Genomic DNA, 14,724 nt, shown 5'->3' with positions numbered 1-14,724 from the left:
CTTTCATGTCTCTCTTCTTAAACCACTCATCATCAACCGTTTCTCTCCCAAATTTGTTTCTCCCACTCCTGTCTCCGGTTCTTCTGACGTCTTCTCAGTGAAAGAGATACTGGCCTCCAAGACGGTCAGAGGAAAAAAGTTCTTTTTGGTGGATTGGGAGGGCTGTGGACCTGAAGAGAGATCCTGGGAACCTGAGGACAACATCCTAGACAAAAGTCTGCTCCTCAGGTTCTCAGGCTCTAAGAAGAGGGGGAGACCCAAGGGGGGGGTACTGTTACGCCGAGCGCTCCGGGTCCCCGCTCCTCCCCGGAGCGCTCGCTTCTCTCTCGCTACCGCAGCGCTCCGGGCAGCTCCACTGACCCAGTGCGCTGCGATACCGTCTCCAGCCGGGATGCGATTCGCGATGCGGGTAGCGCCCGCTCGCGATGCGCATCCCGGCTCCCGTACCTGACTCGCTCTCCGTCTGTCCTGTCCCGGCGCGCGCGGCCCCGCTCCCTAGGGCGCGCGCGCGCCGGGTCTCTGCGATTTAAAGGGCCACTGCGCCGCTGATTGGCGCAGTGGTTCCAATTAGTGTGTTCACCTGTGCACTCCCTATTTATACCTCACTTCCCCTTCACTCCCTCGCCGGATCTTGTTGCCATTGTGCCAGTGAAAGCGTTTCCTTGTGTGTTCCTAGCCTGTGTTCCAGACCTCCTGCCGTTGCCCCCGACTACGATCCTTGCTGCCTGCCCCGACCTTCTGCTACGTCCGACCTTGCTTCTGTCTACTCCCTTGTACCGCGCCTATCTTCAGCAGTCAGAGAGGTTGAGCCGTTGCTAGTGGATACGACCTGGTCACTACCGCCGCAGCAAGACCATCCCGCTTTGCGGCGGGCTCTGGTGAAAACCAGTAGTGACTTAGAACCGATCCACTAGCACGGTCCACGCCAATCCCTCTCTGGCACAGAGGATCCACTACCTGCCAGCCGGCATCGTGACAGGAGGTGAAGAGGTATCGATACATCAATACATCAAGCCGCAGTTAATCTAATAATGTGTTCCATTAAGTATATGGAAAAGCGCCTACAGTGCACGCATTGTTTAAAAAATGGCAATAATTGCAATGTCAGAATTACTGGTGTATTTTTATACAATGTGTGCGCTGATGGACACTTTTCCATAGACTTTATAGGAACACATTATTATATTTAATTTATACAACTGCAGTTTTAGCTTTTTATGACTATTTAACTTTTTTTTATTATGCTGTTAACCCAGCCTTATACTTCTTAGTCTACGTTTACACTGTTTAAGTATAACACAGTTGGAAAAAAGACTGTCAATCTTCACATTTGTTAAGACCTAAAACTTACAGAGTTCGAGTATCGTTAAATAGCCAAAGGTGCCCTGATCATAAATTTTTTCACAGTTTCTTGAAACGCCCTTTCATTCCCATCTGTGACCTCCCCCCCCCCAACCCCCACTATCAGACACTTATCCTCTATCCCCTTTCACTGCTGATTTCCTTTCCACAGATTTGTAAATTACTTCTATTTAAAAATCTTAAGTTTTCCAGTACAGTATCAGCTGTTGTATGCTCCAGAGGAAGTTGTGTAGTTCTTTCCAGTCTGACCAAAGTGCAGCATTAGAGGGTGTTTTTTAGAAGAATGCCCATTGTTCATTTTATAAAAATATAAAGTGGTGGGTGGAAGTCTGGAGGCTATAGCGGTGGGTGGGAGTCTGGAGGCAACAGCGGTGGGTGGGAGTCTGGAGGCAACAGTGGTGGGTGGGAGTCTGGAGGCAACAACGGTGGATGGAAGTCTGGAGACAACAGTGGTGGGTGAGAGTGTGGCAATAAGATAGCAGCATGGCTTACAGGAAGGTCAAGCTCCTTTCATGGTAATGATTGGCAGGGTACCTAGACTTTAGTACTGTAACACTCACGTTTCAGCAGACAGGAACACCGGTGGATGTGGATCCGCTGGACCTGTGTGGCAGATGACACGGAACGTAGCAGGGAGCAGAGGCTAAGGTGCTGGCACCCGGTCACTACCCCTGGCACCGCTCAACCACACAGGCGGCTGAGGAATTCGAGGCACAGGTAGGAAACGGCAACTCGTGGTCAGGATAGCAGAAGGTCAGGGCTGGCAGCACAGTAGCATAGTCAGGAACGTAGCAAGTGGTCAGTAGGCAAGCGGCAAAGTAGCAAGGTCAGGTCACAGAGCAAAGGGTATGATACACGGCAAGGCAATACACAGGAACGCTTTCTCTCAGGCACTAGGGCAACAAAGATCTGGCAGGGAAGTGTGAGAGGTGGAGGAATTTATTAAGTGAGCACAGGTGTTACTTAATTAATGGCCCTTTATATTTCAGAGCTCCAGCGCTCGCGAGCCCTAAGGGACGGGGACACGCGTCCCAGAGCACAGAAGCTGAGAAGAGTGCAGGAGGAGCAGGTGGTGAGTGACGGGCTGGGATTCAACATGCGGGCGCGTCCCCTGATGCGAATTCCAGCCCCAGCAGCGGCAGCAGGAGACGGGGCCATGCGCTCACGGCCAGCATTTGCAGCCAGAGCGCTAAGGATGACAACTACCCAATGATCAAAATTATTGGCCTAGGCTGCTTGTGATATATTGCACCCTACGTAGTGAACAAAACAGTTCAATAAGGTATTACACAGTTTTAGATTTGGCCCATTTTTGGGCCTTAGGCACCACAGTCCAAAACTGCCTCAGTTCATTATATTGCAGAACCAAAATGTCTTACGGTAGTGTTATACTGTTACAACAATTTATTTTGAGAACTTGTTGCTAGGTTCCCCTAGATACCACAGCTAACTTTTGGGGATCCAGCAGTTAGATAACCTGTAATCAGCTCTTTGTCACTGAACATTTTTAACCAAAGATTATTGTAAAAATAAGACAACTCCTTTACAATCCCAAATCTCACATCTCAATCCACTTACCACTTAACTTTTTTTTTTGCCCCCTCAGGGGGCTATACCATGCAATCTTTTGATTACACTGTTCAATGCTATCCCATAGCATAGCATTGATCAGTGTTACCGGCGCTCTGCTACTGGAGCAGTAGATCGCCGATCAGACGAGGAGGAGGCAGTTGAGGACTCTCCCGTCATCCAGTAAGCTGATCGGGACATTGCGATGCTGTCCCAATAGTCCCAATCAGCTCCGTTGAGCTGCCGGGATAGTTTTACTTTCAGTTTAGATGCTGCGGTCAACTTTGATCGTGGCATCTAAAGAGTTAACGCCAGGCATCGGCCCGATCGGCAGTGCCCGGCATTAGCCGTGGGTCCTGGCTGCGTGTAGCAACCGGGAGTCACAGGGTTTAATCTGTTCTCCGCTCGTGAGAACGGTTTAAACCCAATTAGCGGGATCAGGGATCAGGTACAGGTATGCCCTGAGTCCTTAAGGACTTGGAAACGGGGGCGTACTCGTACGCCCTGCATCCTTATTAAATTGAATTTGCTGTATTACTTTTTGCAGACAATTATTTATTTGGTGGAAACCCTATAGCTATATCCCTTTTTCCTTTCCAAGTGTGCAAAAATCCCAATAGACCTTTCCTTCTGGTCCATTGCATCTGGACAGAGTCCTACTTAGGCTTTAACAGCCCATTGGATCAAAGCTTTCTCAAGTGGCCCCACAGTAGCTGAAGGACCTGCTTTGGTGATATGTATACCCATATCATTTTGGTTCTCACAAGTAAGCTCAGTCTTACAGGGGTATTCCAGGAAAAAATATATTTTTTTTTAGGTCAACTTGCTCCAGAAAGTTAAACAGATTTGTAAATGACTTCTATTAAAAAATCGTAATCCTTCCAATAATTATCAGCTGCTGAAGTTGAGTTGTTCTTATCTGTCTGGAAACAGTGCTCTCTGCTGACATCTCTGCTTGTCTCAGGAACTGCACAGAGCAGAATAGGTTTGCTATGGGAATTTGCTTCTACTCTGGAAAGCTCCCGAGACAGGTGTCATCAGAGAGCACTTAGACAGAAAAGAACAACTCAACTTCAGCAGCTCATAGGTACTGAAAGGATTAAGATTTTTTAATAGAAGTCATTTACAAATCTGTTTAACTTTCTGAAGCCAGTTGATATATAAAAAAAAGTTTTTTCCTGGATAACCCCTTTATCCATGATGTCCACACTTCTAAAACCATTCTTTGTCTAGTCTTCAAGACAAGACATCCCCATCTTGCATTCATCCTGACCAGATCCTGTGTTATGCCTTGGCTGCTGACCTATATTTCCCCATTCTGTACAACATTTTTATGCCATGTCAATTATATTAAGTAATGAGGTAAATGATAAATGCATGTGTTTTACAAAATAGCTTCAAGTCGCATATTTATTATCAGGAAATCATGGTGATGCCATTATTGTGTAGACATTGTGGCGGCCGTATTATATGTGACAGAAATGCAGATTGGACTTTTATATATATTAATATGTATAATTCAGTCCTTAGACTGAAATGCTCCAGCATTAAATATTCGTAACAGGATCTTTAACATTTGTCTGATCATCTCCTGGGCTCTCCTTCCAAATACACTTGGGTTTGTCACCCTTTTCACTTTATATCTTGAGTCCAATATCCAGACATCCAGACAAAGATGTAATTAAAAGTGTACTCCGATGGAAAAAATGTTTTTTTAAATCAACTAGTGCTAAAAAGTTAAACAGATATCTAAATTACTTCTATCTAAAAATCTTAACTCTTCCGGTACTTATCACCATCCCTTCACCACTGATTTCTAGTACCTGAAGAGCAGCACAGGAGAACCCACTAATGTGACTTACAGTATGGAAGGGTCCTGCATTTTACTGAAGTGTCTGGCTATTGCACCTCTCATCTGATCCTGACCGAAAATAATAACATGGTAAAATGTGACTGGAGAAAAATTAAGTAACATGTATTTATTAGAAAATTCCACAAAATCTTCCAACTCCGACATTCCTCGGGCCCTGGCATCTCATTGGAAACTTAAATACCTGTATTTAAAATTAATCTGTCTAATGGCAGTGGAACTTTAACCCCTTGACCCAGAGCACTCTGTTTTCCTGTCCCAGTCTCTGAAAAATACCCCCACAACATGATGTCGCCGCCACCATGCTACACTGTAGGTATGGTATTTGGCAGGTGGTGAGAAGTGCTTGGTTTCCTCCAGAAATGACACTTAGAATTAAGGCCAAAAACGAAATTATTGGTTTCATAACACTCAAAAGTATTGTTTCTCACAGTCCTTTATGTGTTTTTATTTTTCTTTTTTTGCAAACTCCAGGTGGCTTTCTGAGCGGTGGATTATTTCTGGCCATAAAGCCTAGATTAATAAAGAGCTGTAGTGTTGGTTAAAGGGTTACTCCTCCACTAGACATCTTATTCCTGACATCTTATGCCAGTCCAGAGATCAAAACGCTGGTTGTGCTAGGCTTTGAGCGGTTGTGGTTACATTAATGTCTATGGGAGGAGGCGTGACAGCTGTGACCGCTTGTAATCCGGCAATTAGCAGAGTTTGTTCCGTGCATGCGGATTACTTGGGTTCCGTACAAGAGATCGTGGGGGACGCCTGAAATCAGACATCTTACCTAGGGGATAAGTGATAAGATGTCGGGGGGGGGGGGGGGGAGGGGGAGTACCCATTTAATCTTCTGGAAGTTTCTCCAGTCTGCACACAGAATCTTTGGAGCTCGGCCAGAGCGTCCTTTGGGTTCTAGATCTAAGTACAGCAGATTTTTATTTGCTATAGGCAGCTCTTTCCTTTCTTGGTTTTTGCTCTAGTATACATTGTCAGCTGTAAGACCTTATATGGACAGGGCTCACACTTTCCAAATCTTGTCCAATCACCTGAATTTACCACAGGTGTAGAAACATCTCAGAGATGATCAAGACAAATGGGAGGAGCCATGTCTAGGGATGTCCCGATACCGATACTAGCCAGTACTAGCCATTTGCATGGTATCGGGGACTCGTTTAATGTCCCCGATACCATGCCCGATACCTGCTGCCGCTCTGCTGCCCCGTTCTCCCGTCCTCCGGTCCGCATCATGTCGTTCTATGGAGGAGCATGTGACATATACATCACTCTGCCTCCTCCCCTGCGCCCAGCGTAACGCTACGGAGGAAGCAGAGTGATGTATATGTCACATGCTCCTCCATAGGACGCCATGATGCGGACCGGAGGACGGGAGAACGGGGCAGCAGAGCGTCAGCACCCGACGGAGGAGGTGAGCTGCCTGCAAGGAGGGGGGCTTCTATTAATGTCTACCAGGGGGGGCTGCTGCTGTTTAAACGGGGGGGGGGCTGCTGCTGTTTAAACAGGAGGGCCCCTGTTGCTGTCTAAAGGGGGGGCCCCTGCTGCTGTCTATAGGGGGGGCCCTGCTGCTGTGTAAAGGTGGGGGCCCCTGCTGCTGTCTAAGGGGGGGGGGCCTGCTGCTGTCTAAAGGGGGCGGGCCCTGCTGCTGTCTAAAGGGGGGGGGCTGCTGTTGTCTAAAGGGGGGGCCCTGCTGCTGTCTAAAGGGGGGGGCCCTGCTGCTGTCTAAAGGTGGGGGCCCCTGCTGCTGTCTAAAGGGGGGGGCCTGCTACTGTCTAAAGGCGGGGCCTGCTGCTGTCTAAAGGGGGGGCCTGCTGCTGTCCAAAGGGGAGGCATGCTGCTGTCTAAAGGGGGGGCCTGCTGCTGTCTAAAGGGGGGCCCTGCTGCTGTCTAAAGGGGGGCCCTGCTGCTGTCTAAAGGGGGGGCCCTGCTGCTGTCTAAAGGGGGGCCCTGCTGCTGTCTAAAGGGGGGACCCTGCTGCTGTCTAAAGGGGGGCCCTGCTGCTGTCTAAAGGGGGGGGGCTACTGCTGTCTAAAGGGGGGGCCCTGCTGCTGTTTAAATGGGGGCCCACTGTCTAAAGGGGGGCTGTGGTCTACAGGGGGCTGCTACTTATGTCTACCAACTATTAAAAGAGTACTCTGGTGCAGAGTATTCCTGCTCCGTCCTGGAAAATTGCTGCTGAACTTTGAAGCTCTCTGGTGTCTTCCAAAAGTAAAAACTTGTCAATTTTATGATGCAAACAGTGCAAAAGTTTTTATTTGGAATATCCATTTTCCTTGCAAGCAGAGAGCTTCAAAGTTAGAAAAATGCAACATTTTCCAATTTTTCATAAAATTTTGGGATTTTTCACCAAGAAAGGATGCAAGTTACCACAAAATTTTACCACTATGTTAAAGTAGAATATGTCATGAAAAAACAATCTCGGAATCAGAATGATAACTAAAAGCATTCCAGAGTTATTAATGTTTAAAGTGACAGTGGTCAGATGTGCAAAAAAAACTCTGGTCCTAAAATGTAAAATGGCTGGGTCCTTAAGGGGTTAAAGGAGTACTCTGGTGCAGAGTATTCCTGCTCCGTCCTGCCCCGGCTGCAAAAAAAATGAAAATAAACCATCTCTCACCTTCCTGGGTTCCCGCGGAGCTCCACTACAGCTGATCGGTCCTCCGGTCCATCTTCTTCATACTTCCGTGTGTAACGAAGCATCACATGGCGCTCAGCCTATCGCCGGCCGAGGCAGAACATCGCAGCGGTCAGGCGATAGGCTGAGCGCCATGTGACACTTTGTTACACACGGAAGTATGAAGAGGATGGACCGGAGGACCGATCAGCTGTAGTGGCGCTCCGCGGGAACCCAGGAAGGTGAGAGATGGTTATTTTTCATTTTTTTGCAGCCGGGGCAGGACGGAGCAGGAATACTCTGCACCAGAGTACTCCTTTAACCCCTTAAGGACCCAGCCATTTTACACCTTAGGACCAGAGGGTTTTTTGCACATCTGACCACTGTCACTTTAAACATTAATAACTCTGGAATGCTTTTAGTTATCATTCTGATTCCGAGATTGTTTTTTCGTGACATATTCTACTTTAACATAGTGGTAAAATTTTGTGGTAACTTGCATCCTTTCTTGGTGAAAAATCCCAAAATTTGATGAAAAATTTGAAAATGTAGCATTTTTCTAACTTTGAAGCTCTCTGCTTGCAAGGAAAATGGATATTCCAAATAAAAACTTTTGCACTGTTTGCATCATAAAATTAACAAGTTTTTACTTTTGGAAGACACCAGAGGGCTTCAAAGTTCAGCAGCAATTTTCCAATTTTTCACAAAATTTTCAAACTCACTATTTTTCAGGGACCAGTTCAGGTTTGAAGTGCATTTGAAGGGTCTTCATATTAGAAATACCCCACAAATGACCCCATTATAAAAACTGCACCCCCCAAAGTATTCAAAATGACATTCAGTCAGCGTTTTAACCCTTTAGGTGTTTCACAGGAATAGCAGCAAAGTGAAGGAGAAAATTCACAATCTTTATTTTTTACACTCACATGTTCTTGTAGACCCAATTTTTGAATTTTTACAAGGGGTAAAAGGAGAAAATGTATACTTATATTTGTAGCTCAATTTCTCTTGAGTAAGGAAATACCTCCTATGTGTATGTAAATTGTTCGGCGGGCGCAGTAGAGGGCTCAGAAGCGAAGGAGCGACTAGGGGATTTTGGAGAGTGAGTTTTTCTGAAATGGTTTTTGGGGGGCATGTTGCATTTAGGAAGCCCCTATGGTGCCAGAACAGCCAAAAAAAAAAAACACATGCCATACCATTTTGGAAACTAGATCCCTTGAGGAACGTACAAAGGAATTAAAGGGGTATTCTAGGCCAAAACTTTTTTTTTATATATCAACTGGCTCCGGAAAGTTAAACAGATTTGTAAATTACTTCGATTAAAAAATCTTAATCCTTGCAATAGTTATTAGCTTCTGAAGTTGAGTTGTTTTTTTTCTGTCTAACTGCTTTCTGATCACTCATGTCCCGGGAGCTGGGCAGTTCCTATGGTGATATTCTCCCATCATGCACAGCTCCCGGGACATGACATCATCATTGAGCAGTTAGACAGAAAACTTCAGAAGCTAATAACTATTGAAAGGATTAAGATTTTTTAATAGAAGTAATTTACAAATCTGTTTAACTTTCCGGAGCCAGTTGATATATAAAAAAAGTTTTTGCCTGGAATACCCCTTTAAGTGAGCCTTAATACCCCACAGGTGTTTCACGACTTTTGCATATGTAAAAAAAAAAAAAATGTTTTCACTAAAATGTGTGTTTCCCCCCAAATTTCACATTTTTGCAAGTGTTAATAGCAGAAAATACCCCCCAAAATTTGTAACCCCATCTCTTCTGAGTATGGAGGTACCCCATAAGTTGACCTCAAGTGCACTACGGGAGAACTACAATGCTCAGTAGAGAAGGAGTCATATTTGGCTTTTTGAGAGCAAATTTTGCTCGGGGGGCATGCCACATTTAGGAAGCCCCTATGGTGCCAGGACAGCAAACACATGGCATACCATTTTGGAAACTAGACCCCTTGAGGAACGTAACAAGGAATAAAGTGAGCTTTAATACACCACAGGGGTTTCACGCCTTTTGCATATGTAAAAAAAAAAAAATTTCACTAATATGTGTGCTTCCCCCCAAATTTCTCATTTTTGCAAGGGTTGATAGCAGAAAAGACCCCCCAAAATTTGTAACCCCATCTCTTCTGAGTATGAAGGTACCCCATAAGTGGACCTGAAGTGCACTACGGGCGAACTACAATGCTCAGAAGAGAAGGAGTCACATTTGGCTTTTGGAGAGCAAATTTTGCTCGGGGGGCATGTCGCATTTAGGAAGCCCCTATGGTGCCAGGACAGCAAAATAACCCCCACATGGCATACCATTTTGGAAACTAGACCCCTTGAGGAACGTAACAAGGGGTACAGTGAGCATTTACCCCCCCCCCCCCCCGCCCCCCCCACTGGTGTCTGTCAGATCTGTGGAACAGTGGGCTGTACAAAATTTTTAATTTGCACAGCCCACTGTTCCAAAGATCTGTCAGACACCAGTGGGGTGTAAATTCTCACTGCGCCCCTCATTTCATCATATGTCGGGTCCATCGTAGGTCGGGGGGGGTCACTGTATATGCCCGTGCCCGGGCCTCAAAAATAAACAAAATAAACTCATGCATACCTTCCTACGAGCCCCCGTTGGTCCGGCACAGGCCTCACGGTCCGGCAGTGCTGACTTCATTCCACTTCCTGGGGACGGGGACGCCGCAGAGCCGTCGGCGTATCACCGGCCGTAGCGATGTCCTGCCCCGGCCTGTGATAGGCTGAACCCACTGTCATGTAAGAAGCCGGCCAGAGCTCCTGTACCCCTTTTGACATTCATTGAGGGGTGTAGTTTCCAAAATAGTGTGCCATGGGTTATTTTTTAATTTTTTTTGCTGTTCTGGCACCATTGTGGCTTCCTAATTGCGACATGCCCCCCAAAAACCATTTCAGCAAAATTCACTCTCCAAAATCCCATTGTTGGTCCTTCCCTTCTGAGGCCTCTAGTGCATCCACAGAGCACTTGACATACACATATGAAGTATTTCCTTACAAATTTTTTGGGGGGGGGGGCTTTTTCTCCTTTTTACCCCTTTTAAAATTTCAAAAACTGGGTGTACAAAAACACGAGAGTGTAAAAAATGAAGATTTTGAATTTTTTACACCATGGTACCATTTTTGTATTGATCAGACTTTTTGATCGCTTTTTATTCATTTTTCACGATATAAAAAGTGACCAAAAATACGCTATTTTGGACTTTGGAATTTTTTTGCGCATACGCCATTGACCATGCGGTTTAATTAACAATATATTCTTATAATTCAGACATTTCCGCACGCGGCGATATCACAAATGTTTATTTTTATTTACACAATTTTTTTATGGGAAAAGTGGGGTGATTCAAACTTTTATTAGGGAAGTGGTTAAATGATCTTTATTCACTTTTTTTTCCCACTTTTTTTTTTGGCAATGTTATAGCTCCCATAGGGGGCTATAACACTGCACACACTGATCTTTTACATTGATCAATGGTTTCTCATAGGAAACCATTGATCAATGATTCTGCCGCTTTACTGCTCATGCCTGGATCTCAGGCACTGAGCAGTCATTCAGCGACCGGACACCAGGAGGCAGGTAAGGGGATCCTATTGCTGTCCTACAGCTGTTCTGGATGCCGTGATTTCGCTGCAATGATCCCGAACTGCCCCCTGAGCTAGCCGGCATGAGCGTACTCTCACTTTAGATGCGGCATTCAACTTTGAACACAGGGTCTAAAGGGTTAATAGTGCGCGGCACCACGATCAGTACCGCGCACTATTAGCCACTGGTCCCGGCCATTGCTTGGTGCCGGGCCCGACCGTTATGACACGTAGCCCCGCGTTATAGACAGGGAGTGGGCGGAGGGCGTACAGGTACGCCCTCCGTCCCCAACAGGTTAAAGGGTTATAGATACTGGCTCTGATTTACTAATGTAAACCCAACCTGTTTTGTTGGATTGTGCACCAGAATTTGGTGCATTGTAGCACAAATTGTGCCTGCATCAATATTTGTGGTGCAATGTGCCAAAATAAACCTACAAACCTAGAAAATGGGCATGGCCTGTTAAAAAGGGGCGTGTTGGGCCAGAAAGGGGGCATGAATCCTGTGAATAAATGGCTGGAAACTTCCACCAAGAAATAGCTGGACTGAAAATGTTCCCGACTTGTAAGTCTGTGAATTCCCATAGTAAATAGAGAGGAATCCTGCAAGTCGGAAACATTTCACTATAGTAAAGACCCAAGCCCCCCCCCCCCCCCCCAACTGTAAGGCTAGGTTTCCACACAGGTTTTCTTCTGGCATTTTTTTCTATGGAAAATGTGAATGGAACAATAAAAAAGTCTCTTAGGGCTTGTTCACACGGGCGGATCTGCTGATGATGGACCCTAAAGTGTTGCCTCTATCTGTGCCTGCTCATAGCGGCAATCCGCTGCTACGAGCGAGTTGCCACGCGCTTGATGTGTGCGAGTATACTGCGCATGCGTGTGGCGACTCGCAAATCACAGTGTGTCTGCTCATAGAGGCGGATTGCACAGATAGAGGAAAAATTGTAGGGTCCATTGTCGTCGGATCCACAGTGTCAAATACGCTGCGGATCCGTCCATGTGAACGACCGCTTAGGAGGGGAGAAGGAAAAGACAAAACCGCAAAAATGGAAATTGGCCCCGTTTTCAAGGCTTAGTCCTTAAAGCGCACCGGTCAGATTCAAATTTTTTTATATATATATCACTCAGTACCTAATCCTGACCATGTACATCTCATTTTTATGTGTCTAGCACCTTTATTTATTTTTCTATTACACTTTGAATTTAGCTCACTAGTCTGAATTCCTCTCAAAGGGAGGGGGCGTGGCCTCACTGTGCAGGTCTCCGCCCCCTCCCTCAGTATGCTGTCTGCTCACATCTCCTCTAGCATTAGCAAAACTACAACTCCCAGCTTGTCCTCACTGACAGTAGCGGGACACAAGCTGACAGTGGGAGGATTTTTCCTCCAGCTCTGAGCCCTGCGCTCACAGCTGTCAATCAAGGAAGTGTGTCCATGACATAGGTGATGACGCATGGACACAGCAGGACTAGTATGTGTCCAAGGAGGCAGGGGGGGAGGCAGTTGTTTGACTGGATTTTTCAGTATGAAATACTGGAAATTTTCCAATGAAAGCAATTGCAAAACCTATTGTTTTTGCATGCTTTACAACATATCAAACGTTTTTCTATCTGACAGTGCCCATTTAAAAAGAAAATTAGCATGTTCCTTATTTTTGGCCATAAAATGTCACAAAAGGTGTATAAAAATAGTTTGGTTTTTATTTTATTTTATTTTTTTTAAAAAAACCTAATAAAAAGAATGTGTGAACGTTATGTGTGTTTTTTTTATTTTTTATCAGGATTATGATGCAGTTTTTTGGTGGTAAAGAAAAAGAACAAAAAGTGAAAGTAAAGTGCACATTTTTAAAAACATTTTGGGATGAGTTTGTTGCACATAAACACTTTTAGGGTGTGTTCACACAGAGTAATTCAAGAGGAATTTACTCAAGTAATTCCTCTTGAATTCTCCGCTCCAAACTAATGCACATCTCCTCTGCCCATTGACTTTAAAGGGGTATTCCAGGCCAAAACTTTTTTTTATATATCAACTGGCTCCGGAAAGTTAAACAGATTTGTAAATTACTTTGATCAAAAAATCTTAATCCTTCCAATAGTTATTAGCTTCTGAAGTTGAGTTGTTGTTTTCTGTCTAACTGCTCTCTGATGACTCACGTCCCGGGAGCTGTGCAGTTCCTATGGGGATATTTTCCCATCATGCACAGCTCCCGGGACGTGACATCATCAGAAAACTTCAGAAGCTAATAACTATTGGAAGGATTGAGATTTTTTAATAGAAGTAATTTACAAATCTGTTTAACTTTCCGGAGCCAGTTGATATATATATATCGGTTTTGCCTGGAATACCCCTTTATTGTTATTTCTGCTGTCCTGTTCACACTGCGGAAATTCTGCTAGCAGTATTCCTACGCTGAATTCCGTTCCGCTTGAAGAAAGAGCATGTTCATTCTTCAAACAGAATCCACTAGCAGAAATCAATTGAAGTCAATGGTAAAAAAAAATTCCGCCTGACTTTTTCACGCGGAATTCACACGCAATTAGCGCAGGATTTGCGCACAATTTGCGCGGAAATGGCTGAAAACCCCTTCACTTCTTTCTCCATTTCTGCGCGCAATTCCACGCAAATAAAATAATTTTTTCCGCCCATAAATTTTTCAGCGTGAATTACTCTTCATTTACTCCGTGTGAACGCACCCTTAATCACTTCACAAAAAGAACTAAGTTGCACAAAACGCCCATAAAACACCCAAAAATAACACTTCTTAAAAAATAAAAGCTTAAAATTTAAGGCTTATTTTGCTTAAATGCATATTTTAAGATGCAAATGTGAACATAGCCTTACAATTGTGTTCGTGTGGCTTTGTCGTTTTAAGGGTAAGAATTGCGCAGCTCGCAAATCTGATGGAACTACCAACAAAGCCTCTGACAGAAGCGTGAATGCAGCCAGAACAGCAGTGTGTTCACTAAAGGGGAGATTTATCAAAATCTGTCCAGAGGGGGAAGTTGATGTGTTGCCCATAGCAACCAATCAGATCGCTGCTTTCATTTTTTTTAAAAGGCCTGTGAAAAATGAAAGAAGCGATCTGATTGGTTGCTATGGGCAACTCAGCAACTTTTCCTCTGGACAGGTTTTGAATGAATGATGGAGAATCAGTCCAAGCTCTTATTCACATTACATTCTTTCCTGCGTTGGCTGCACCAGTGCATGCCTACATACAATGTGACAGGCGGTCACGTGACTTCCACATGACTTTGCCGCTCTGTACAGCGCGAAGGGGGTGTGGCCGTCTAAGATTTCAAAACATCAAGTAGAGATGGGGCGTGTCCTAAGTGGGCGTGGCTTCCCGCTCCGTTCTGTTGTCGGAAAAAGCCGAGCGCTGCCGGGCGTGGGGAATCAGGAAAAGCCCCGGCTTGTGGGGGTGAACTAGGCCGTAGCCATGCTGAAGACGGAGCGGGTCCTCCACCTGAAGACGCAGCGGGGCCGGACACTGCGGGCGGTGCGGGAGCATTATCTGAGGGAGGACGTCAGCTGTGGGAGTCCGCTGTGCCAAGCCTGTGCCAAGGGTGAGAGCTGCTTTAACGTGGGCATGACTGATGCCATGTAGTTGTCACACCTGCTGGGGGCGGTGTATTATACCGGAGCTGCTTACATTACATACAGTACAACTCCACTACAACTCCCATCATGCCCTGACAGCCTC

General features: G+C 45.4%; 1 protein-coding gene across 3 annotated transcripts in view; it reads left to right on the top strand.

Moving 5' to 3' along the window:
* The first annotated feature begins 2,375 nt into the window (after window positions 1–2,375).
* DIS3L (DIS3 like exosome 3'-5' exoribonuclease) overlaps window positions 2,376–14,724 on the top strand; it is a 59,980-nt gene continuing 47,631 nt past the window's right edge. For 2 of the 3 annotated variants that reach the window (XM_056571682.1, XM_056571681.1), the window contains exon 1: window positions 14,254–14,587. In XM_056571682.1, coding sequence (XP_056427657.1) covers window positions 14,461–14,587 — 127 coding nt within the window. In that variant the 5' untranslated portion in view covers window positions 14,254–14,460. Of the gene's footprint in view, window positions 2,435–14,253; window positions 14,588–14,724 lie in introns of those variants that run through there. The other variant, XM_056571683.1, reaches the window with a different exon arrangement.

This window comes from Hyla sarda, chromosome 4 (assembly GCF_029499605.1).
Source record: "Hyla sarda isolate aHylSar1 chromosome 4, aHylSar1.hap1, whole genome shotgun sequence".
Lineage (NCBI taxonomy): Eukaryota > Metazoa > Chordata > Amphibia > Anura > Hylidae > Hyla > Hyla sarda.
The sequence above is the reverse complement of the archived record's forward strand: the minus strand, read 5'-3'. Positions and strand labels throughout refer to the sequence as shown.